A 26,245-nucleotide genomic window follows, 5' to 3' on the forward strand; every position below is an offset into this window, starting at 1 on the left:
TTTCAACTGAGTAAACTTTGAGAAAATAAGTCAATATTAAGTCAGTTTTATAATGCTACATTGATATTTTAGTGAAAATAAGCCATTAGTTCAATACACTAAGTCAGTATTTTGAGAAAATAAGACATTGTCAGATAATAAATGATTTTTTTTATAAAATAAGTTTTTTTTCCATGATGCTAAGTCATTATTTCAGAAGATAAGCCATTATGTCATGAAAAATCCATTTTTAGAAAATAAGTCATTATTTTGAGATACAATCTAAACATTTCTGGCTGTGAATATTGTAGCAGTGGCAGTGTCTCAGCTAACTATCGACTTATGACTGAAAACTACTTGGTTAAGGGCATGCTTGTAGTTTTAACAACTGGCATAAGTGTTGGTGTCTGCTGCAATGTTTTGGTCAGTTAGTAAGACTTTACCTTACTACAGAACACAGATATAACCACAGGATAAACGGTTTCATTTTGCAAAGACCCTTTCATTGTCTGAACTTTTTATGATGAATGGAGCAATAGCAATGTTACACAGAATAAACGTCAACATGTAAAGTTTAAATGTCTTTACTTCTCTTGAAGGTGCCTGTTTTGGAGATTTGAGGTTTTTGTTATGACAGTAATAAGATCAAGAAATAATATTTGTGTGCAACAGAAACAGCCTGTTTAATTCTAAGGGAAAAAGATAGGTTGGAAAATCATCATGAAAAAAGTGAATTATGATCGGTTTGGGTACATAAAACTAGATTTTTTTTGTTGTAAATGGACTACTGTCCATTTTGCTTAAATGGACTTTAAAATTGTTGTAATGGACTACAATTATAAGTAAAATACAAGAACATTTTTTAACAAAGGCTTTTTTAACATGTACTTGGTGCAAAATTGCATTACATAAGTTCCAGTCGAGGCAGACAGATGGACAGAGTGAACATGTAGTTTTATGCAGTTGCTATAATGGATATGGGACAATGTTCAGGCCCTTTCAGGCTGGCGAGAGTGAGCGGATATTAGGAAGTATTTGCCTCTGTTGTGACAACTCAAATGTAATCAAACAAACATGGGTGGCTGAATGGAGAAGACGTGCAGTGAAATGACAGCAGATGACCAATTATGGCCATCACGGCTGATGGCCTGGTCGATATATAGATAGTTACAGTATTTCATTAGATATTGAGCAAAACATCTTGTAAATGAAAACAAATGGGCCCGTCAAAGCTCGCAGATGAAGCCTGGGATAGGGAGGGAATGAGCCTCTCTCTCTCTCTCTCTCTCTCTCTCTCTCTCTGTCTCTCTAATCCATTTTTAATAAGTGTTAGGGGAAAGGCAAGCCTGCAGCACCGGGAAGGAAGCTTTTCTCTCCCGTGCTAAAGCCCCCCTGTCGTTTGGAGAAAGTAGAAAGACCCTTCTGAGCATGGGGTGTGTGTGTGTGTGTGTGTATAGACAGGTGTGTGCTTACAAGAATTCTTAAGTTACCATAAAGGGACTGTATCATATAAAGACCGAAAACCTTTCTCTTGCTTTCTGAAATACAGTCACCTCCAGTTCAGCCCACATACAGTTTCGTTGGCCTATTGATGTCAAAGTGATTGTTGTTACTGCAAATTGCACTACTTTTTGAATGAGGCACAATACAGCCAATTTGAACTGAGTTCATTTACATATTGTCGCTGTCAGGGGGAAAACATGCTAACTTTTTTTCCCAGGTAATTTTGGAGCATTTCTATGCTTTCATTCATTAACACAGCATTAAGGACGACTGGCATTTTCAAATTATGAAAAGATAAAAAATTACAAAGATGGACACACAATTTGTTCCGAAAGAAGCAATATTGTGTGGCAAGTTATAGGCACACCCAGAGGTGGTTTTAAGGTCCAGTTGTTTACCTTAAATAAGTTTCTCCAGGTGAAAAATACATATTTTTACCTTTTCATAACCGAATGTTAATCAGAGGAGGATGAAGTACACAAATCATGTACTGGAGTTAAAGTAGATACCCAAGATAAAATATTACTCCAGTAAAAGTAGAAGTCCTTGCTCTAGACAGGGGTGGCCAGCCTTTCAGACACCAAGAGCCAAAAAAAGTGCTCATTACTACTAAGAGCCACAGGCTATATTTACACAAACATTCATCGTTTTTAAACCCATTTTCCTACCTGTCATGTAGATGAGTTTAGTGGGACTTCTGGCATTCTTTGTTCTCCACAGTCCATCACAAATCTGCCTTGTATTCAGTTGTTGCTACTCAAAGCAGTTCTTTCACATGTGTATCAGTAAGAACAGAGTGATGCTTTGATTTCACATGTTTCAGGGTGGAAAAAGCTGATTCACAAGCATAGGTTGAGCCGAAGATTGACAGGAGCTTCAGTGCAGCTTGTTTTACATTGGGATACTTTTCCCAAATTCCAGGACTCCCTCACTCAGAACAGACATGAGTCTGTCATCTTCAAAAAGTTCTATCATCTCCATTTGAGATGTAGCTTCATCTGTCACCAGTGGGGGTTTCAAGCAGTCTGAATCAGCAGCAAAAGGGTTAACAAGGAATGTAATTTGTGGCCTTTTCAGCTGTAGATTATGGAATCTCGCCTCAAAGTTCTGTTGCAGACTTTCAAGAAGTGTTGCATAGTATGCAGTTCTCCCTTCTAGGACCTTAGCTGCTTGGGCACTTGCATTTGACACAGACTGGAAATATGTTAGTTCTCCTTTTTTAAGATGAGTTTTAAACAGCTTCAGTTTGTTAACAAATTCAAATACTGACTGCACTAGATCAGGTAGCATCTTTAATTTCCCCTGGAGATCAAGGTTCAGTCTGTCCAAGTGGTGCAGCCTGTCCATCAGAAAAGCCAGATCTAAAATCCACTGGGGTTTAGAAAGTTCAGGATACTCTTTGTGTTTTTCTTCCAGGAACAACTTCGTTTGGTTCAAGAGTTCCAAAGTTAATTTCTCGAGATCACAGTATAACTGTGTCTCAGTTGCACTGTTAATGTCTGATATTCTGTGTTCGACTGTATGTTGGGACAACTGGAGCTCTGCTACCATTCGTTTCAAATGTTCATTTTCTGGAGATTAGATTGAAATGGCATCATAAGACAACTTTTCACAGATTCCCCTCACTGTAGGGCTTTTTAGCATGAGCAATTTTCCATGCCAGTTGATAGGATGCAAGCGTGACAATTTCTGACTGTTTTGTTAACTTCTGAAACAACTGAGTCTGTTTGTCTGATTGGCGTTTCAAAGTGTTCATCTTGTGCTTGCGCAGTTCGGTAACTTTGAGAAACTCCTGGTCCACATTGGCGTGGTAAAGTGTAAAGTGGTGCTGAAGACTGGAAGCTTTGGCATATCAAACAGAGCGGCTTCCCTTTCTGCTCAATAAAAAAAAATACAAATCCTCCCACTCTGGTAAGAAGGTTCTGTGTTCATCTTCATATTTTCGTTTGGCTTTACATTTCCCCGACTCTGCCATGTTTCGGTGGTTGGATAGCTGTAGCCTGGCTCAGCGTGTGGTTCTGTTGCGACGTTCTCCTTGCAGGGGAAGGGCAGGGGTGTAGCATCACTGTGGCAACAGACTTTGGCTTCTTCCAGCGCGGAAAATATTCAAGCAGTGACTCAAATACACAACGCATACTACAACTGTGCAATACACTGCTCAAAAAAATAAAGGGAACACTCAAATAACACATCCTAGATCTGAATGAATGAAATATTCTCATTGAATACTTTGTTCTGTAAAAAGTTGAATGTGCTTACAACAAAATAAGAAAAATTATCAATGGAAATCAAATTTATTAACCAATGGAGGCCTGAATTTGGAGTCACACACAAAATTAAAGTGGAAAAACACACTACAGGCTGATCCAACTTTGAAGTAATGTCCTTAAAACAAGTCAAAATGAGGCTCAGTATTGTGTGTGGCCTCCACGTGCCTGTATGACCTCCCTACAATGCCTGGGCTTGCTCCTGATGAAGTGGTGGATGGTCTCCTGAGGGATCTCCTCCCAGACCTGGACTAAAGCATCCGCCAACTCCTGGACTGTCTGTGGTGCAACATGGCGTTGGTGGATGGAGCGAGACATGATGTCCCAGATGTGCTCAATCAGATTCAGGTCTGGGAAACGGGTGGGCCAGTCCATAGCTTCAATGCCTTCATCTTGCAGGAACTGCTGACACACTCCAGCCACATGAGGTCTAGCATTGTCCTGCATTAGGAGGAACCCAGGGCCAACCGCACCAGCATATGGTCTCACAAGGGGTCTGAGGATCTCATCTCGGTACCTAATGGCAGTCAGGCTATCTCTAGCGAGCACATGGTGGCCCTCCAAAGAAATGCCACCCCACACAATTACTGACCCACTGCCAAACTGGTCATGCTGAAGGATGTTGCAGGCAGCAGATCGCTCTCCACTGTGTCTCCAGACTCTGTCACGTCTGTCACATGTGCTCAGTGTGAACCTGCTTTCATCTGTGAAGAGCACAGGGCGCCAGTGGCAAATTTGCCAATCCTGGTGTTCTCTGGCAAATGCCAAGCGTCCTGCACGGTGTTGGGCTGTGAGCACAACCCCATCTGTGGACGTCGGGCCCTCATACCATCCTCACGCACATTTGTGGCCTGCTGGGGGTCATTTTGCAGGGCTCTGGCAGTGCTCCTCCTGTTCCTCCTTGCACAAAGCCAGAGGTAGCGGTCCTGCTGCTGGGTTGTTGCCCTCCTACGGCCTCCTCCACATCTCTTGGTGTACTGGCCTGTCTCCTGGTAGCGCCTCCAGCCTCTGGATGGCTGGCTGACAGACACAGCAAACCTTCTTGCCACAGCTCGCATTGATGTGCCATCCTGGATGAGCTGCACTACCTGAGCCACTTGTGTGGGTTGTAGAGTCCGTCTCATGCTACCACGAGTGTGAAAGCACCACCAACATTCAAAAGTGACCAAAACATCAGCCAGAAAGCAGAAAGGTACTGAGAAGTGGTCTGTGGTCCCCACCTGCAGAACCACTCCTTTATTGAGTGTGTCTTGCTAATTGGCAATCATTTCCACCTGTTGTCTGTTCCATTTGCACAACAGCATGTGAAATTGATTGTCAATCAGTGCTGCTTCCTAAGTGGACAGTTTGATTTACTTGGAGTTATATTGTGTTGTTTAAGTGTTCCCTTTATTTTTTGAGCAGTGTATATATATATATATATATATATATATATATATATATATATATATATATATATATATACATATATAACTAAATAAAAGAGCCGCACATGTGCAGACAAAGAGCCGCATGCGGCTCGCAAGCCGCGGGTTGGCCACCCCTGCTCTAGACCTCAACTTGAGTAAAAGTACAGAAGCCTTCAAATGTACTTAAGTATGAAAGTAAAAGTACGAAAAGAGTAATTCTGGCTCTGATGTCCTGTTATCATTTTTGTAATAAGACTCGCTTCATGAACTCATTTTAGGTGAAAATCCTCCAGCGTCTCTCTTGGTAAACCAGTCTTTTAATACAAGGTCATTAATTAGTGACGCTGACGTCTATTAAAATTATCATAAGCACAAAACACTGAAGGTAAACAGTTTCCATCAGGGAGAACCGAGTGGCTCTGAAATCACTTTTTACAAACAAGCAAAGTTTCAGTTTAAGATTACTTTGTAAATTAGTTACAAGTTGAATAAAAACTGGCTTTAAACTCAGGATCACAAATCAGTTTTCCTTTACTGTATTGATCTGTAGGTCTCTGTTCATAAACACAAACCAGCCCAGACTAATTTACTATAAAATGAAAGTTTGTATGAATTCAGAAAAAAAGAAACAAGCCAGTCACGACTGCATATGTTCTCCCAAATGTTTACGCTGCTGAACCGTGTGCTTGCAGTGGGTTGGTATGACCAACAGGTCAAAACAAGCTCAGAACAAAGTGACCGCTGTGCCCTGATTGGTGTTCTTGCTTTGCACTTCTTTCGTTTTGACATGTTACGTTTTTATACAGACAATAAACAAAAGGACCGAGGTCCTTTTGTAAAAAGGAGTAAAAAGTCAGATATTTGACTTTGAAATGTAGTGGAGTGAAAGTAAAAACTCAACCAAAATGGAAATAATTAAGTAAAGTACAGATACACAAAAAAACTACTTAAGTACAGTAATGAATTACATTTACTTAGCTACTGTCCACCACTGTTTAAAATAGAATAATAAAATAAAAGCCCGGAGATGAGACGGGGTGTGGTACAGTTATGTTCCCTGACTAAAGGTACTGAGAAGTACCCTTGAGGGAACCATCCCAATGACAAGAGGGGCACTGCCCCAGTGACAGTTTCAGACCTTTCTTTTGCAGAGTGTGTGCTGTTGTGTTTTCTATCACTGAGTAAAAGATGCATGAGGCTTCCTTTCTTATTGGAGTGAGCATGTGAGCTCAGTCAGTGCACAGTTTTAATCACAAACACTAATTATTGATTTGTTTAATCAATTATTTAACAATAAAGAGTGACCAAGGTGTGACATTATTCACACATGTTCTTGTCCAAAAGGAAAGTTTGTGAGACAAACTGAATGAAAATCTCTGTATTTATATTTATATATATTCTTTACATATCACAATCACAAAAACTTTGGAAATCACAAAAGGCTTTTGGAAATTACATTGTTAACAGAAAAGTTTGTTTATGTAAAAATAAATTTTGACCAGATACATAAAACCACATAAATATAAGCAGATTTCTTTTTTAAGAAAACAAAGACAAAAAAAAGTTGATTGTCGGCCCTTTAAGATGAAAACTTCTTGCAATTTTGTCAGCAAATTGAGGCCTAATTCACTAACTGATGTTGTCATGACTTTTTCAAACTACTGTACTACATGGTATTTGCTTCAGTGCCCTAAAGGCAAAGCAAGCATGATCAAAAAGGAGGAATACTTAACCAAGCAAAGACAAAAACAAATAAACACTAAGCAGAACAAAGAGAAGATAAAACAGGCAAAGGAATAAAAAATGTATGCAGCTAGAACAAAGAGAAAATTCTGCAGTAAAGATTTCCATGCTGAAGTTTCCAGAACAAAGTTAAATTATCTCTTCTGGAGCGATGACACTCTGTGTCTGCAGCGAAGTTAGTTACTTTCTTGCTGAGTTGCCGAGTGTAATTCGGCAGACCATATGGAAAACGAGGCTGCGCATTTGTCAGAATGATTGGCATCTCCCTGAACCTGCAATATTACTGTAAGACCCTATTTTCCAGCTGTGGACTGATGGACGGCGTTAACCTGGAAGACAGCTAGAGAAAGAGGTGTGGAGTTCAAGGTTTATCAGTTTGCAGCACACTTTCATTTTAGCCTGCCGTATACAGTATGAGGCAACTCAACCCGAGCTATTATGAAATTACGGAAATATTGGACACGCTTTTTCAGGCTTATGTATTTATTTATGTATTTGCAGCTTTACCTTATCCAGCGTTTTCCCACGCATAAATGTTAACACTGCAGTTTTGCGAGTAAAGATACAGGATGGAGCATCGCGCCAACACACTGCCAGATTACTGAATGAATATGGATTAAGGAATGCATCCGCAAGGCTTGAGGTCTCCTGCATAATGCGCCCAGCGCATATGCAATCCCACCTTCGCCAAGGTCTCGGAAAGGCTATGGTGTGGTACAGCACGCCAGCGCGTCTCTCTCTAGCCTGCGGCTCTTCTCTGGAAGGCTCGAGTGAGTGGGTGACATGTTGACTGCCCTTTGAACTGCTTTTATGCACCGTTCTTAAGATCTGCCAACAAGCTGGCTCTCTCCCACACGCTGAAAGAGAAACAATTTCCTAACATATAGCCTACAGGCCTGCTTTCCTTCCTGACAACTCTCTTACCACAGGCCTCTGCGCTTTCATCTCGGCCTCCAGCCTTTGTCTCGCCTCGCTCTTCTCTGCGCGTAAAGCAGCAGCTCCTTACAGCTGTTCCAGTCCCTGCTCTCCTGGCTGTCACCTTAAAGCAATAGTTCAGGCAGAATTTACTCAATTTTCTCCTTTTCTCAAGTGTGTTTAATTAGCCAAGACATGCTTGGTGTGTAAAGTTTGCTTGTGGAGTTTTGTAAGAGAGCTCTGAGGCTAATGTTGCTAACAACGCACGCGTGTAGTGGCCAGGTTAGCACGGTGCAAACGATGCCTAAATCATTACATACTCTGATCATGCTGAGTTGAGCTCTAGGGAGCCTAAATCCTTGTTTTCTTTCTAAGTAGGTCAGTCTTGTTATTGTGGACACACAATATACATGTAAAAAGTATGTATAGCCTGCATAACCTTCCGATGCATTTTGCCAAAATACTCCTTTTGCAGTATCTCTGGATATCCAGACAGTCCTAATCTTGGGGTAGTGCTTATGTAAGCAGTATCCTCGCTAATCACAAAGCCGATGTGGGTTGTCTAGCCCACGCAGCTTTAACAGAACTGTGTTCCCCTACATTCTATTTGTGTTCAAATGGAGAAAGCTAAAATCCAAGCAAAAGCTAAAGATTAGCAAAAGATAACCTTGCAAGCATAACTGAGTTATCAAGCTATCACATCTGTCTCTGTTGTCTGTCTCTTCATTCATCCATCTGTCCATCCATTCGTCCATCTATCTGTCCATCCCTCCATCTGTAAGTTCATTTAGCCGTCCATGCCAGCATTCAGTCAATTCAAATCCAGCAGTAAGGTGAATAGCTGAATAACAGGCTGGAAGTGGTGGACTAAGGGATGTTGTTTTTTTTAATCCATATTTTACTATATTTCTACCTTGTTTTTTTTTTTTTTGGTTCCTTGAACTTTGGCTGGATTTTTAACATACAACTGATTTTAATATTTTACCTTTTGTAACTTTAATCTCAAATTACTCTAGCTTTTGGTTTCTGATATTGTATATCACACCATTATCTATAAAAATGGAAAAACAGTTAGATGAAGAGTAGTCATTTCTGATAATACTATTTCTGCTAAGCAACCTAATTTTTTCCTTTGTTATAGCTAATAGTATATCAAACAGTCTCAGGAACCAACAGGTAAGCCTAAATGAGATTATTTAACCACTGAACACTTCAGTGAAGTGTTTGATAATTGAGGCATGCAGACAAGCAAAAATGCTAACTTTTAAATATAAGCATTAAACTTGTAAATATAAGCATATCTACTTGATGGCAATGGTGAAATCTCAAACTGTACCACGAGCCCTTCGAGCTTCGAGTACAGCTCGGCTTGACCCGCCATCCTTCAGGACGCACGGAAGACAAGCGTCGAGAATGTTCTCCGTACTGGCACCCAGGTGGTGGAATGAACTCCCACTGGCCGTCCGAACAGCAGAGTCTCTTGCTGTCTTCAAACGCAGCCTGAAGACTCATCTCTTTACATAGCACTTAAATGAGCACTGAATTATAAGCTGCACTTATATATATATTATTGTATTGCACTGTGTATTGTAGTTTATTGTATTGGATTTTATTGTAATTGTATTGCATTGAATGGCACAGACTTCTGTGTTAAACTCTGTTCCTTTTTCTCTCGGTATCTACAGTGACTTTGTTTCTAGCAGTATCTGAGCTCAGGTCTTTTCTCTAAGCTATTGGTAACTAGCAAAGTTACTTTCTCTAGATAGACAAAGCACTTCTTGTAAGTGGCTCTGGATAAGAGCATCTGCTAAATGCTGTAAATGTAAAATGTAAACATATCACTGCTATTGGAAGAAAACCTTGTATCTCCGTTTTTATTGTTTGTTAGTTTTTGACATAGTTTGAAAATACCTGTTACCCTTTACATTGTGTATAAATTTCATGGTGAATGGACCAAAAGAAATGGCCAAAAATAACTTTTAAAAAAATTCTGTTTCCATTGACTTACGTTAAATATATTTTTTGTCCTTCTCTTGTAAAGTTATCATTTTGGAGATAGAAAGTTTTCTTCTGACAGCTGTGATATATTACATATTTGCCACATTAGCCTCTTAATGAACCAAAATTCAAACACAAAACATGTCTTGGCTTATCGACTACATTTGGAGTAAGGGGGAAATTGTGTAATTTAGAATTTTTTTTTTTAACCAAAGTATTACCTTAAGACTGACATGAACACGTTACAAAGCATGGTTGGATGGTTTTGCTGCTTCAGAGGAGAAAAAATGGTAATGTGGCTTCTTGAGAGGAAGCATTGTATGAGGAACTCATTAACCCACCAAGAATATGGTTATATGGTAGAGAAGAACAAGCAGGTGTCCTCACAAGGAAGAATAGAGAAAGCAGACCTTTTGTACCAGTTTCAGGTGTTAATCAGACATATTCTGTCTGTGTTATGTATAAAAGTAATACATGAGCCTAAAAGCAATTTATGGATACGTTGCCAGTGCATGACATGGAAATACATACAAAAAAAGGAGTAAATGGCTGAGTAAAACTCAGTAAATGGCTTCTTTATAAACACTGAAGTTCCTGCTAAAGCCTGATTAGACTGATAAATCAATGTGATGATCAGTTATTAATCTCAGTGTTACTGAGCTCTGCTAAAGCCTGAGTAGACTGATAAATCAATGTGATGATCAGTTATTAACCTCAGTGGTACTGAGCTCTGCTAAAGCCTGATTAGACTGATTAGACTGATAAATCAATGTGATGATCAGTTATTAACCTCAGTGTTACTGAGTTCTACTAAAGCCTGATTAGACTGATAAATCAATGTGATGATCAGTTATTAATCTCAGTGTTACTGAGCTCTGCTAAAGCCTGAGTAGACTGATAAATCAATGTGATGATCAGTTATTAATCTCAGTGTTACTGAGTTCTATTAAAGCCTGATTAGACTGATAAATCAATGTGATGATCAGTTATTAATCTCAGTGTTACTGAGCTCTGCTAAAGCCTGAGTAGACTGATAAATCAATGTGATGATCAGTTATTAATCTCAGTGTTACTGAGCTCTGCTAAAGCCTGAGTAGACTGATAAATCAATGTGATGATCAGTTATTAATCTCAGTGTTACTGAGCTCTGCTAAAGCCTGAGTAGACTGATAAATCAATGTGATGATCAGTTATTAATCTCGGTGTTACTGAGCTCTGCTAAAGCCTGAGTAGACTGATAAATCAATGTGATGATCAGTTATTAATCTCAGTGTTACTGAGCTCTGCTAAAGCCTGAGTAGACTGATAAATCAATGTGATGATCAGTTATTAATCTCAGTGTTACTGAGCTCTGCTAAGGCCTGAGTAGACTGATAAATCAATGTGATGATCAGTTATTAATCTCAGTGTTACTGAGCTCTGCTAAAGCCTGAGTAGACTGATAAATCAATGTGATGATCAGTTATTAACCTCAGTGGTACTGAGCTCTGCTAAAGCCTGAGTAGACTGATAAATCAATGTGATGATCAGTTCTTAATCTCAGTGTTACTTAACCCCTTTGATCAAACTGAACAGCCTCTTTAGTCAGCAATCTCATATTTATGACAATTTGAAAGGTTTTTGTAACTTCAAGTTTTTTTTCCCCCATAACTGTAATCAGTATATAATCTAAATGTATTTTGAAGATATTATAGGGGGGCCCTAGTGGCCTGAGCCCTTGGACATGTGACCATAAAGCCAGGGATGGGGGAGTAGCTAAGTAGCACTTTTTTGTAGTTAGCTACAAATTTTAGTATCTAGTAGCTGTAGCCGCTACATTATGATGAAATGTAGGTAGTAGCTGTAGCGCCTACAAATTTTTGTGTAGCTCGCTACAGGCTTCAGTCAATCCACACAAAATGAACCACAGAGCATGGCCATTCACTGGACTGGTGGCATTTGTCCAATCCTGACTGAGCCCCAGGCAGCTCGAGCAAGCAGGCATGCGCCCACCCCACGCACTGATCACCCTAGCAGGGTTAACTCAAGGGGTCGCAAACGAAATGTTAAGAAGAGCTGTTTTGTCCTTTCAGCAAAAATCAAACCACCTTGGGAGCTTGGGAGCGTTTTATGTCTATTTTACCCTCTTGGCTGTAAATATATCTGAGTGTGTGCTGATGTTTGAGTACAGGCTAAAAATATAAACACAAACACAGACTCACTTTGCTGTGCTTTAACCTTTAGCTCAGCTGTAGCCGCTTTTCTCTCATCTCAGGAAACTCCTCCACGGGTTTCTTGCAAAATGTCTCTCAGTGTTTGACTTTTTATGAGGTTGAAGCTGCTTCTCATCCTCCAGCTTCACTTCAAATTGTCCCATTCCACCTTAAATGGTGCCTGAGGCACCAGAATGTCCTGCTGTGCCATTTAAGGTGGAATTCAAACGAGAAGCCGGAGAAAGAAGCTGACTTCTTGGTGAGTTGCTGCAAATTAAGCGTATCAGCAAACCAGAGTGATTTATAAATGTAAGTAAGTCCATTCATCTCCAAATTATTGATGTTCATCTTCTCTCTCTTTGCCGTTTTGTTCTCTGCATTGCTGTGTATCCTTGTTTCTACGTTCATTGTGCATTTTATCAGCTTCACTTACTGTATAGGTGCACTTTGTAGTTCTACAGGGTGGGCCATTTATATGGATACACCCAAATAAAATGGGAATGGTTGGTGATATTAACTTCCTGTTTGTGGCACATTAGTTTATGGGAGGGGGAAAACGTTTCAAGATGGGTGGTGACCATGGTGGCCATTTTGAAGTCGGCCATTTTGGATCCAACTTTAGTTTTTTCAATGGAAAGAGGGTCGTGTGACACATCAGACTTATTGAGAATTTCACAAGAAAAACAATGGTGTGCTTGGTTTTAATGTAACTTTATTCTTTCATGAGTTATATAAGTTTCTGACCACTTATAAAATGTGTTCAAAGTGCTGCCCATTGTGTTGGATTGTCAATGCAACCCTCTTCTCCCACTCTTCACACACTGATAGCAACACCACAGAAGAAATGCTAGCACAGGCTTCCAGTATCCGTAGTTTCAGGTGCTGCACATCTCGTATCTTCAAAGCATAGACAATTGCCTTCAGATGACCCCAAAGATAAAAGTCTAAGGGGGTCAGTTTGGGAGACCTTGGGGGCCATTCAACTGGCCCACGATGACCAATCCACTTTCCATGAAACTGTTCATCTAGGAATGCTCGCACCTGACACCCATAATGTGGTGGTGCACCATCTAGCTTAAAAAACTCAGGGAACATGCCAGCTTCCAAAGTGGATTGGTCATCGTGGGCCACCACCACATCAGTGTTACTGTAGTGCTGAGAATGATCCACCACCCAAATAGTACCTGCTCTCCATGGTGGTCCTGACCACTGAAGAACAGGGTAAAAGGGGGCTAACAAAGTATGCAGAGAAACAGATGGACCACAGTTTGTAACTGTAGAACTACAAAGTGCACCTATACAGTAAGTGGAGCTGATAAAATGGACAAAGCATAGAAACAAGGAGGTGGTCATAATGTTATGCTTGATTGGTGTATCTTTACATTAGAGCTGAAATGTTTAAATTGGAGCAGTCTTATTTCAACAGTTGACAACACTTTGCACAAAATGCTCTGGTTTGTATTCAGTTATTTTTGTTGGTTTTTGTTAGGAAAAACCTGGAATGATTGACTTTGCCTTCAATCTAAATTCTTGTTGGATATCATGCCTTTGGGCGTATAAGTTTGAATGTTGGTTACTCTTTTTGGTGATCTTTGCAGCTTTTCAATTGTGTGTTTCTTTCTGGCACAGGATTAAATGCAGTGTCTTGTTCACACTTTCAGTTGGGCCTGTTTGGTGTGTCAGATGGAGATTCACAAGCGTTCTGACAATTGTGCTTCAAAATTAGCTTATGAGTAGCCACTACTTTTAAAAAAGTAGCTAGAAAGTAGCCACTACTCTTTCTCGGAAAGTATCTAAATTGTAGCTAGCTACAAATTTTGGGAATGTAGCTGCAAAGTAGCTGAATACTAATTTTTCAGTTTCTATCCCAACCCTGCATAAAGCCCATGGAATGATCTGGGCCTGACAGTGTGCATATGGCAAGGGATCACACAAAATTTGGAATTATTTTGCCAAAAGTGTGTGAGGACATTGTAAATGGCTGATTGCATATACTGATGGACTTACCAACATTTGGGCAACTTGTGGTGTCGGTTTTACACAGTTTAAAGCCAAAATTAACTAGCAATAATGTCACAGAAGCATGGTTTTGGGAGGCTTCCTTTAACAGCGGTAACAGACTCAGTGGCTAGATGCAAGAACAGGCCTCAAACACATGCTAAAACAATATTTACCAAAACCATAACACCATTTCATCTCAGGTGTAAATATACATGAGAGGAATCCAGCGCCAAATGTGCCTTAACACAGCCGCAAACATGAGCTCACAGTGTTTTGGGCATGGGTGAGGGTCCAACCACTGATTCATAAATCAGTATCAGTGCACTGACAGGAAAATAATTAGGTCACATGCTGGTTCTAAAGCTGAACAAAGGTATGGACTATTACTGTACATCAGAGAGAAAACCCTGCATGCATGGTATAATAGAAACAACAGTAGTAAATGAAAAAAAATCCATAACTGATACCAGAGAGGTCGGCCACCAGCATTATGAAGGCAGACAATATAAATAGCACTGCAATATTGTAAATGTTTATATAGAGCTTGCGTGGACGTTGCATGGCACTTCTGAGATTTATGGGCCGCACAGTAATATGTGAAGCTGGCAGCAGGCAGCAGGTAATACTTCACGTTAGTTATCATGTAGAGTGTAAATTTGCAGTGAAATATATGGTGGATATAAAATGTTTTAGTCCATTTCTTTTTCCTTTCTGCACCTCCCTCTGAGGATCATGAGTATGCTGCAACATCACACTGCTTGTGTGAGGTACTGAAGCTGTGGCCAGTCTGTGGAGCGTGAGTGTCTCTTCACTGCTTCCAGTCAGTGGCATCTGTGAACTTTTGGGGACGTTAGAAAAAAAATCCTTTGGGCCAACCACCGAACACACGTCAGTGGTGGATTCATTTGATGCATCAGAGGTGAAAAGCCTACAACAACAACAACAACAATAATAATAATAATAATAATAATAATAATAATAATAATAATAATAATTAATAAAGCACCTTTTAAAAACCGATTTACAAAGTGCTTTAATGGAATTTTTTTTTTTTAAATAAATAAAAATAAGTTTTAAATTATTTTTGACTATATGTCAATGTCTATGTGTCATTAACTACATATCAATAGTTGTATGTCAGTAACTATATGTCATTAGCTATATGTCAACAGTTGAATGTCAGTTGTATATCAGCAGCTATGTCAGAATCTATGTCAGTAGGCATATGTTAATAGTTATATGTCAGGAACTATATATCAGTACTTGTATGTCAATAATAATGTCAGTAAGTATATGCCAGTAGTTATATCAGTAGCTATATGTTAGTTTTTAACATGATTGTCAGTTGTATGTCAGTAGCTATTTGTCAGTAACTATATGTCAGAAACTATGTCACTAGCTGTATGTAAGTAGTTGTATGACAGTAGCTATTTGTCAATAACTGTCAGAACATATCAGAAACTACATATTTTAGTAACTATATGCTAATAGTTATATGTCAGTAGCTATTTGTCAGTAGTTGTATGTCAGTAGCTACAGTATGTCAACAACTACATAAGTAGCTAATAAATGTCAGAACATACATGTCAGAAACTATATGTCAATAGCTTTGTCAGAAACATGTCAGCATTTATATGTCAGTAGTTGTATGCCAGTAGTTATATGTCAATAGCTAGTCAGAACTAGTCAGAACCTGCATGTTCGTAACTACATTTCAGTAACTATATGTCAGTAGCTAGTAACAGTTGTAGGCTGTATATCATCAGTGAGGAGGCTCCATCCTTAAATAGCAAAACCTATTTTAATTAATTTTGAGCACCATTCTCAGCTTGGGGCCCTAAGCAATTGCTTAGTTTGCTTGTCCTGTAGCAGCACCTCTGCTACCAGCTTCTAGTGATCCCTTGGGCACTAGGCAGTGGACTGCCAGTGGATAACTAGAAGAAACTCTGGGCATTAAAGTACTCCAGTATTCAGAGTTTCTTCTATTTATCCACTGGAGTCCAGTCAGTAGTCACCTCTACTGTCTGATTGCAATGTGAAAGACTTGAGACATCTCTTTCAGAGCATAAAGAGAATACCACGAGCCATGATTTTCCTTTTTAAACCCCCTTGGACTGAATGGTGCGGGAAATGTGTCAGCCACTTGCTGAGAGTGGTCTTCATGTGATGTGTGCTCTGTCCAAACCTTGCTGTAAGATGGTGCAATAGTTGCTAAAGCCTGGCTGCTAGCACAGAGCAGTGCAGTTTGGGAAGAAATGTTTTGCAGATTCATATGGGTGTCTGTGTGTTTTGGTGTGTGTAGACATCTGTGTGTAGACATCTGTGTGTAGACATTGTGTAAAGTGGAGTTGGAGAGGAAAACGTTTTTTTTATTGGCATTTTTCTTCTGTTTGAGTCATACTTTTGTGTCAGTAGTTGAATGTCAGTTGTATGTCAGTAGTTATTTGTCTGTAACTATATGTCAGCTTTGTTAGGAACTGTCAGTAGCTGTATGTCAGTAGTTGTGTGCTAATAGCTATGTCAATAACTACACCAGTAGCTATATGTTACTAGTTACACTACGTTGCCAAAATCCATCCAAATCATTGAATTTAGGTGTTCCAATCACTTCCATGGCCACATGGAATGGTATTAAACCAAGCACCCAGGCATGTAGAATGCTTCTACAAACATTCGTGAAAGAATGGGTCGCTCAGTGAATTTCAGCGTGGTACCTGTGCAATAAGTTCAGTCGTGAAATTTTGTCATTACTAAATATTCCACAGTCAACTGTCAGTGGTATTATAACAAAATGGAAGCGATTGGGAAAGACAGCAACTCAGCCATGAAGTGGTAGGCCACGTAAAATGCGCATAGTACACAGAGGTCGCCAACTTTCTGCAGAGTCAATCACTACAGATCTACCTCCTTCATGTGGCCTTCAGATTAGCTCAAAAACAGCGTAGAGAGCTTCATGGAATGGGTTTCCATGGCCGAGCAGCTACATCCAAGCCTTACATCACCAAGCGCAATGCAGAGCGTCCAATGCAGTGGTGTAAAGTGTCGCCACTGGACTCTAGAGCAGTGGAGACGTGTTCTCTGGATTGACGAATCACACTTCTCTGGCAATCTGATAGATGAGTCAGGGTTTGTCAGTTGCCAGGAGAACAGTAATTGTGCATTGTGCCAAGTGTAAAGTTTGGTGGAGGGGGGATCATGGTGTGGGGTTGTTTTTTCAGAAGTTGGGCTCGGCCCTTAGTTCCAGTGAAAGGAACTTTCAGTGCTTCAGCAGACCAAGAGATTTTGGACAATTTCATGCTCCCAACTTTGTGGAAACAGTTTGGGGACGGCCCCTTCCTGTTCCAACATGTCTGTGCACCAGTGCACAAAGCAAGGTCCATAAAGACATGGTTGAGCGAGTTTGGTGTGGAAGAACTTGAATGGCCTGCACAGGTCATAGAACACCTTTGGGATGAATTAGAACCAGGCCTTCTCATCCAACATCAGTGTCTGACCTCACAAATGCGCTTTTGGAAGAATGGTCAAAAATTTCCATAAACACACTCCTAAACCTTGTGGAAAGCCTTCCCAGAAAAGATAAAGCTGTTATAGCTGCAAAGGGTGGGCCAACATCATACTAAACCCTATGGATTAAGAATGTGATCTGACTCAAGCAGAGCAAATACTTTTGGCAATATAGTGTATACGTTAATAGCTTTGTCAGCAGCCATATGTAAGTAGTTGAATGTCAGTTGTTTGTCAGCAGCTTTCTTAGGAACTGTCAACAGCTGTATGTCAGTAGTATGTCGGTAGCTTTGTGTTAATAGGTATATGTCAGTAGCTATATGTCAGTAGTTGTATGTCAGTAGCTTTGTCAGTAGATATATTTTAGTAGCTATATGTCAGTAGTTGAATGTCAGTTATTTGTCAGTAGCTATTTGTCAGTAAGTATATGCCAGAAAATATGTCAATAGCTTTGTTAGGAACTGTCAGTAGCTATATGTCAGTAGTTGCATATCATTAGCTATTTGTGAATATCTATGTCAGAACGTACATGTCAGAAATGATATGTAAATCAAAACTCAGTATTTAACTACAGGTACTTCAGTGTAAACTAATGGAGCTTTTCCTAGGTTATAGATGTGTGTAATAAAATTTTGGACCTGCCAGCAGGCCCGTGGCTTGGTAAGGGGTGAAAGTAATACATTATTTCATTAATAATACAAATTCAAAGTGGAGCAAAAGCATATGTCTGCTTTCACCTAATAAAACTAGGAGGTGGACCACTTGTTCGCTTCAGGTGCATGAATGTGTGTGTGTATAAAACTCCTTGGACTTCCCAGTGGGCTCCTTAGTGATGAATGTGTTTTGGTATTCATATTAAGGCCCTGCTGGATGGTGACTGTCTGTGAAAAGCACATCTCAATAGAATGATGATGAAACTTGGCCATTAGCAATGAAAGCTCCCCGTTTGTCCTTAAAAGTAGCCCCAACGCTGATAGGGAATATGGCTGTGATTTGGCAATGCAAATATACAGATCCATTACTGTAACGTGGCTTTAGGCCAGCTCAGCGAGGTTCCCACAGGCGTTTTTTGCCGTCCGTTTGGCTCACTGAAATGGGCTATGGGATTTTTCTCTGGATCAAATTTTGATGCCCTTCTGTTTGATGGAATGTGCCAAATTTCAGAGGCAGATTAACCTGTTTCCCAAAGCCTGATGAGATACACTCCTGGTACCTTATAGAGGGAGCCAAAGAAACAAACCTAATGCTCATCCATGAGTCAGAGAGAAAGAGAAAGAGAGAGAGAGAGAGAGAGAGAGGGAGGGAAAGAGGTAAAATGAGAGACAGCAAGAGAGAGATCGGTAAAGAGACAGAAAGAAGAGGGGGCGAGAGAGAGAGAGAGAAAAGGTCAAATGAGAGAGGGAAAGAGATAAAATGAGAGAGAGCATGAGAGAGATCGGGAAAGAGACAGAAAGAAAGAAAGAGAGAGAAGGAAAGAGGTAAGAGCACGAGAGAAATAAGTAAAGAAACAGAAATAAAGGGGGTGGGGAGCGAGGGGGGGAGAGAGAGCGAGAGAGAGAGAGAGAGAGAGAGAGAGAGAGAGAGAGAGAGAGGAATTCTTTTGTAAAACTACATCATATTGACACACTACACTACACCATTATAATATTATACATTAAAAACAGAGAAACAGAAACAGCGAGGTCATGGAGGATTGGTGTACTTCATTAATTCTTGCACCACTACAAGATCTGTGCTTGTAATAAATTGGATTAAGATCTACCAGCTTTGCTCTGGGTTAATTATAGTCACCCCTACTGTCTGATTGTTCATGCATGGTTGTGTGATGGAGCTCTGTGCAGTGTGCTGTTTTAATGGGCCTAAAGGGTTGAAAAGGGCCAACGAAGAGCCAGGCAGCTCTCTCAGCTACACCTGCCCTTCTGCCTGTGATCTTCCACAATTACAGTCTGTCATTTTTGCTCATTCTGCCGGTCAAGATGCTAATAATGTTTTCTTTTTTGTATTTTTGTGGAATTTACGCTCGGGTGGTCTTTACTGAAACAACCCTTTCAGGAAGAGTAGAACATCATATGATTATGGATTATTTCAGCACTTTTTGTCTGAAATAATCCTCTATCACTGTTTGGTAGCTTCACTAGCATGTTATAAAACAGTGGTTCTGAGAGTATACATCTTTGCTAGATCCTAACTCCAAACACTCTGGGCTAGAGCTAGATGGAGAGTCTGGGGGTCACTGAGGACTGGATAGAGAAAAATGCAGAACCACTGGCATGACAGATCCATCTTTGGTTCCTTTCGTACACACAAAAAAAATATATTTCGAATTGCAGGTATAAAGAACCTTTTCAGAATTTGCAGAACCTCTACATAAACCTTCTAAACAGCTTAAAGCGCCACAGAACAGTTCTATTTTTTATCTTTCTGTCACTCTGACAGCATAATTAGATTTTTCCATAATTATTGGGTCGTAAAGGTGGATGACTTCAAATATCTTGGGTCAACCATCCAGAGCAATGGACAGTGTAGAAAAGAGGTGAAGAAGAGGGTGCAGGCAGGATGGAGTGGGTGGATACGGATGTCAGGGCTGACGTGTGACAGAAGGATAGCAGCAAGAGTGAAAGGGAAGGTTTACAAGACAGTAGTGCACCATACGGCTATGATGTATGGCTTGGAGACTATGGCTCTGTCTAAAAGACAGGAGGCTGAGCTGGAGGTGGCGGAGATGAAGATGCTGAGATTTTCGTTGGGAGTGACAAGGATGGACAAGATTAGAAAGCAGATCAGAGGGACAGTGAAGGTGGAGCAGTTTGGAGATAAAGCCAGAGAGGCCAGGTTGAGATGGTTTGGACATGTGTTAAGGAGGAATAGTGGATATATTGGTCAAAGAATGTTGGAGATGGAGCTGCCGGGTAGAAGGAGAAGAGGTAGACCTCAGAGAAGGTTTATGGATGTAGTGAACGTAGACATGGAGATGGTTGGTGTGAAAGTAGAGGAGGCAGTGGATAGGGCAAGATGGAGGCAGATGATCCGCTGTGGGGACCCCTAAAGGGAGCAGCCGAAAGAAGAAGTCACTCTGACAGCAGTTATTTGAATCTGTGCTCTCAGATATGAATCTTTATCCTCTAAACAGGTGTTTTATTCACTGTTTGCTAGAACCGAGCCCGTGCTGCACTGTGCACTCACGTTAGCTTAGCCTAGCAGACTACAGCTCAAAGCACAGGTTTGATTTTGGCTTTCTGTCACTCCACCGTTAATCAGTCGACTTTACTCTCACTATTATATGCCTTTATCATCTATACTTGTGATAGTAGAACACTAATCTCCTTAGCAATGCTAAGTTAACTAGGAGAGAGGAGTCAGGTAGCATTACCTTATTTATAAATTGGTGTTAGATTGATGTTTCTTGAATGGTGGGTTTAAAATTGTGCACTGCTCATTTATTTGCCATCCATAACAGCGAACTGAACCTATTTGATAGTTTTCAGGTTTAAAATAACGCAGCAGGATGCAGTGGCACAATGCTGTTGTTTCCATTTTGAGGTATGAGTGATAGCAAAATAGTTCAGGAACTAAACCTACAGAACAGAATAAAATTAAACTGAAAAGGAAAATCTCAGAAAAGTAGAAATCCATTAAAAATATACTATATATACGCTATGTAAATGGAATCTTTATCTATGGTACCCCATTTGCAGTAGTGACTCCAAGCTGTAGCCTCATGATTGGAGCCGTTTCCGCCCACAAGCGTAATGAGAATCATCATTTCTAAAAGTAAACAAACAAGAATGGAGGTCACTCTTATTTCGGCAAACCTTAAAGTCCCCGAGACATTTTACCACCTACGGTATCATATTCCCAGCTCATCACTCCGCCACTTCATTTGCAATGTATTAAACAAAACTCATCGTAGCAGGTGAAGTTGATGAAGCTTGATGGGTGTAATTTTTGGATGCAGCAGCACAGCTGGCAGGGCTGTGCCCAGCATCAAGGACACCGGGGAGGAAGGTATGCAAATGCACACAGCTCTAATCAATTAGAAACAAGATGAAAATGAAGAACAACTTAGTGGCACCATAGCTGGGGAACAGAAGCAAAACCCATGCTGCGTGTTTAGGAATACCCGTCTTTAACGCTTAGGCCTCAGCTGGTGTCTCAGGCCTTAGAATGTGCACTGTATGTCTAACAGATTACACAACAAAGTGATGCTCCAGTTTGAGCACCAATTTTAGCTTTTGTTAAATTTTGTTCCGTGAAACTGACCACAGCTGAAAATGATCTGTCATATGATGTTTACTTTCTCCCATAGATTTCATTACACAGATTTGCAGCACACGCTGTTTTGCTCTGAAATGCTTTAGCAACGTTTACTCTAGCACCAAATGGACCTCTCCAAACATGCTGATTTATTCATACTGTAGCAAGACTGAGAGAGAGAGAGAGAGAGAGAGAGAGAGAAAGAGAGATATAGTGAGAAAGCGTGACAGAGGGAGAGTTACAGTGAAAGAGAAAAAGCAAAAGAGAGGGAGAGAGCGAGAAAGTGAGAGGTAGAGAGAGAGAGATAGAGATAGATGTAGAGAAAGAGGGAGAGAGAGAGCGAGAGACAGAAAGGCAGACACATTTTTTTTTATCGCTTTGTGGGTAGCTGAAACGGAGAGGATGCAAGGCTACGTATCCAAGGGAAACTCCACTGATTTTTCAAAACTTCTGTATAAATAAATGATTAAGATGTAAACAAAGTCATTCAGAGCAGTTTGGTACAAACTGCTTATTTCTAGAGAAAGTCAGAAGACAGAATTGATCACAGCAGTAGTGATAGAACTCAGACATCTGAAGACTTTAAGGCCTCGAAAAGCAACATCACAGAACATTATTGCATTAAATGGTTGTGAATATTCAGCCTGATGTCTGAGACATTGCATTACAGTAGTTTGACCTGCAACACGTTTTTATTGATTTATCCTAATCAGGACGTTTGTCTACAAATTAACCATTTTGCATCAAACCATTCTGAATGACATTTTTTACATTTCCACCACTGAATTATGCAGACATTTTGAAAAAAATGGGTGGAATTCCCGTTTTAAAATTTGTAAATCAAGTTTGCCAAAAGTTTGGCCTATGAGGACAGCAGTAAGGCACCCTCTACCCAATGAGAGACTAAGCATTTTGGATGTAAACCTATAAAATCCTGATCTGAAGCATACTGGATGTCTTTTGAAATATTTATTTATTTAGTATGGTATGTTTAATATAAATGTCACTCAGGTTCACATTTTGCTTCCTAACACAGGGAACTCAAGTATGGGACACATGTACAGATACTTTTTGAGGCCGCTGTGTGTTGTAGACATGGTGACTCCTGGACCTTTTTTTGCTACTGCTGAAAACAGATCCAAGTCTGAAATTTTGCATAATCGGGCAAATTCCCCTTTAGGATTATTCATTTTTTACGGTTTATGGTTCTATGTGGATCTGGTAGGTCTGTGCGTCTCTGCTAGACTCCCACATAAATATTCGTCCGTTCAGCTGGAGGTTATTTTCTAGTGAGCCATCTTTCTGAAAGGGGACGTCTGTGTCGTCGTATTTTAAGGCGCACCATGGCGAAGGTGCTTGTGGCATAAATATCATTGTGCTGCACGTGCTGCATCAGATTCATATAGGTCAGCCGCATGCATTAGGCCAGGCACGGCTGATGTTGGACTCAGATAGCAGAGCGGGAGCTGGAGGCCAGATGTGTGCCTACATGAGGGGAGGCCACATGGGGACTTATGGAGGAGGCCAAGTGTTTGGATTTGAACCAAGAACAGCAGCGGCCCACCTTCAGAAGGGAGCGTCCCCTCCAGGCTTTGGGGATGGACCGCCTTGGCCTTTTATCTTCCAGTTCAGGGCTCTGTTTTTTGCAGATAAATGCTTCCCAATCCACCATGACAGATGTCACAATCCATCGTCTCTATTTTGATATGTACCCTCTGATCCTGCCACAAACAATAAAGAGACCGCACGAGGGCCGGCCCATCCCCAGACACAGCACCAACACCATGAAACCATGGGAATACCAATAAGCTGGGGTCCAGGGTGCACAGGAGAATTATAGGATGGCTGGCACCAGCATGCCTGTACAATCTTACAAGTAAAAATAAATAAATAAATAAATACATAAATTTGACCCTTTTTTGTTCTCTACAGAACCTTGTATTGTATTTGATACATTTATTTTAAAAAATAAGTTAAAATTATGTTGAAAAGATGTTAAAAATAAGGAAAGATTCTTTTAAGTGATAACATAGAAGAACCATTTTTGGTTCCCTTAGGAACCTTTCAGTTGCTGGATCTTTTAAGAGCTTAAACGAATTCTTTTAAAATTTTTTGAATGTGAAAAATCTTTTTGCCTTTATGGCTGAAACAAAAAAGCTATTTCTGCTGCTCTTCTCTTTCAATCGTCTGATTTCTAAGTCCTGTTGCTGCTTACTTTGATATATAAAGAATGTAATAAGCTCTTAATGATCATAATTGCACACTCAGAGTATGCAGCAATAAAGACGTCTCTTGCATCTCTTCTAAACTGACAAAAAACATGGCCGCTCAAAGGACATACCAAAATAATTTCACACACTGATACATTTCACTCTGGCTAACTTGCATATCCATGCACTGTAACTACAGTGGCTATTTTTAATTTCTCAGAATCGATCACAAGCAAGATACATGGCATTAATATGGTTCAAGCTTTGAGCTTTGACATAATTTAAGGTTTCTATTTATTTTATGTACAAACAACCTATGATGGCAAACATATGTGCATTCGTGGGATCCTGCTAGTGTGGGTTCATGCCAGTTTCCTCACTTTCACTGATGCTAACAAACTGCTTGAGAGCAATGAGCTCCCCTTTGCAGAGGATCTTCAGCCTGCCATATGTGAGTGAGTGAGTGAGTGAGTGAGTGAGTGAGTGAGTGAGTGAGTGAGTGAGTGAGTGAGTGAGTGAATGATGCTGGTTTCCCACTGAACATGGTATGAGCTGCACTCGTCGCTCATGTCTGCAACAAGCTGCTTCCACACAACTCGCAGTATGTGCAGCACTCGCCAGTTGGGTGGGCAGTGGGCAGTGGGCAGTGCTCTTCAATAAAATAAGCCTAAGAACTACCAGACATGGCTACTGCTTTCCTATAGGCTCCACTGAGACTTGGCAGATGTGTCTTACAAAAGTTGAAATCATTTGAACTTAATATGACCCTGAACGTCTGCCGCAGCAGACTTGCAGTGAAAATCCGCACCTATGCAGTGCATCCCATTGAACCTAATGTGTTTGAAAGTGCGGTGATGAGTTTCTCGCGTTCAGAGTAAACCAGCTTTACATAGTTGGTTGGTTGGTTAATTACAGGCTTCACGTGTAATAAAATTTTGAATGTAACAGTGATTATTTTGTTATTTATCAGTGTGACCAGTAAACGATAGTAGAAGTACTAAATCAGCAGAACTTAAGCACAGTTTAAGGGCAAAGAGAGAAATAACTAGGCTGCACTCTGTAAAATTGAAGGTCAGCAGTAGTGAGAGTTCTGCTCTGTCTGTATGTTAGAGTGCTTAGTTACTCGCTCTCAGTAGCCTGCTTCTGGCCATTGCCTCAGGGCTCTCACTACAGCAGAGCACTCTTTGCACCTCAGGCCTGCCCACGTTTTCAAAGGAGGGGTTGAACCCAATTATCGGCCAAATTAAAATGAACAGACTTGGCACGGGGAACAATGACTGCTGCGACTCCGCTCCACGAGCTAAATGGGCCAGACCAAAAAACCTGTTTTTGCACGGTGGCTACGGTCCAGAAAGCAGCACGGGGGGTTAAGTGGAAGGCGGGTGAAGTGAAAGGGTTTCATTCTGTGTGTGCTCTTTGTTTCAGAAGACAGGAAGCTGTTCGTGGGGATGCTGAATAAACAGCAGACAGAGGAGGATGTCTATCGCCTATTTGAGCCCTATGGAGTCATTGAGGAGTGCACCGTGCTAAGAGGCCCTGACGGAAACAGCAAAGGTAGGACCATTTGTGTTGACCCATAATGACAATTGGAGCGCAGAATCTGCTAGCGACTGTTATTTAGCTTTAAAAATGGCTTGTTATACAAAAAATGTCTCCGCAAGGGACATGTAGTAGCTGTAAGGGAAACATAAGTGCATATCTGAGCCTTTTTTTTTTTTGCAGACTCCATTTATTGCCCACTGAGGCTTTGGGGACAGTGATAGACACTAATATAGCCTGACATTTAGCAAAATACCGTGGGAGTTGTAGTTTTCCCCTGCCAGTGCTTATGAAAATTGGTGGGAGATTATTTCCGCAGCTTAGGGAGTAGCTCTCTGAATCGGCAGTCTTATGGATAGGAGGGAGAAAATGACTGTCAAAACGATTCTAGATTTTTCCAAAGACATTTGAGGATGTTGTCTTAAAAAAAAAAAAAAAAAGCAAAAATCTACACTTATGAACAAAAACTGCAAAAAGCAACACGAAACAAAAAAATTTCCATAGTGCGGACCATAGTAAGGACCATTCTATTGTGGTCTCAGAGTATAAAACACTTTAAAAAAACAATTAACTAATCAGATTGTATTATTATCTGGATTATGTTATGATCTGTTCAAGCCTAAGACATTAATGGAGAAACTATTAAGCCAAATATATACAAATTATATTTTATTTCTGGGTATTTTCTGTTAGGGGGCTATCTGTCCAAAAACGTTTACAAAAGTTTACAA

The 26,245-nt window shown here is 40.4% G+C and overlaps 1 protein-coding gene across 9 annotated transcripts in view; it reads left to right on the forward strand.

Annotated features, from left to right (window-relative positions):
- The window catches only part of celf5a (cugbp, Elav-like family member 5a), a 293,357-nt gene that overhangs the window by 214,974 nt on the left and 52,138 nt on the right, over positions 1 to 26,245 (forward strand). For 6 of the 9 annotated variants that reach the window (XM_017712056.2, XM_017712060.2, XM_017712061.2 and 3 more), the window contains exon 4: positions 25,401 to 25,529. In XM_017712056.2, the coding sequence (XP_017567545.2) occupies positions 25,401 to 25,529 (129 nt within the window). The remainder of the gene's footprint in view (positions 1 to 25,400; positions 25,530 to 26,245) is intronic. The other 3 variants (XM_017712058.2, XM_017712062.2, XM_037545317.1) reach the window with 1 other exon arrangement.

The sequence above is a fragment of the Pygocentrus nattereri genome, chromosome 15 (genome assembly GCF_015220715.1).
Source record: "Pygocentrus nattereri isolate fPygNat1 chromosome 15, fPygNat1.pri, whole genome shotgun sequence".
Taxonomy (NCBI): domain Eukaryota; kingdom Metazoa; phylum Chordata; class Actinopteri; order Characiformes; family Serrasalmidae; genus Pygocentrus; species Pygocentrus nattereri.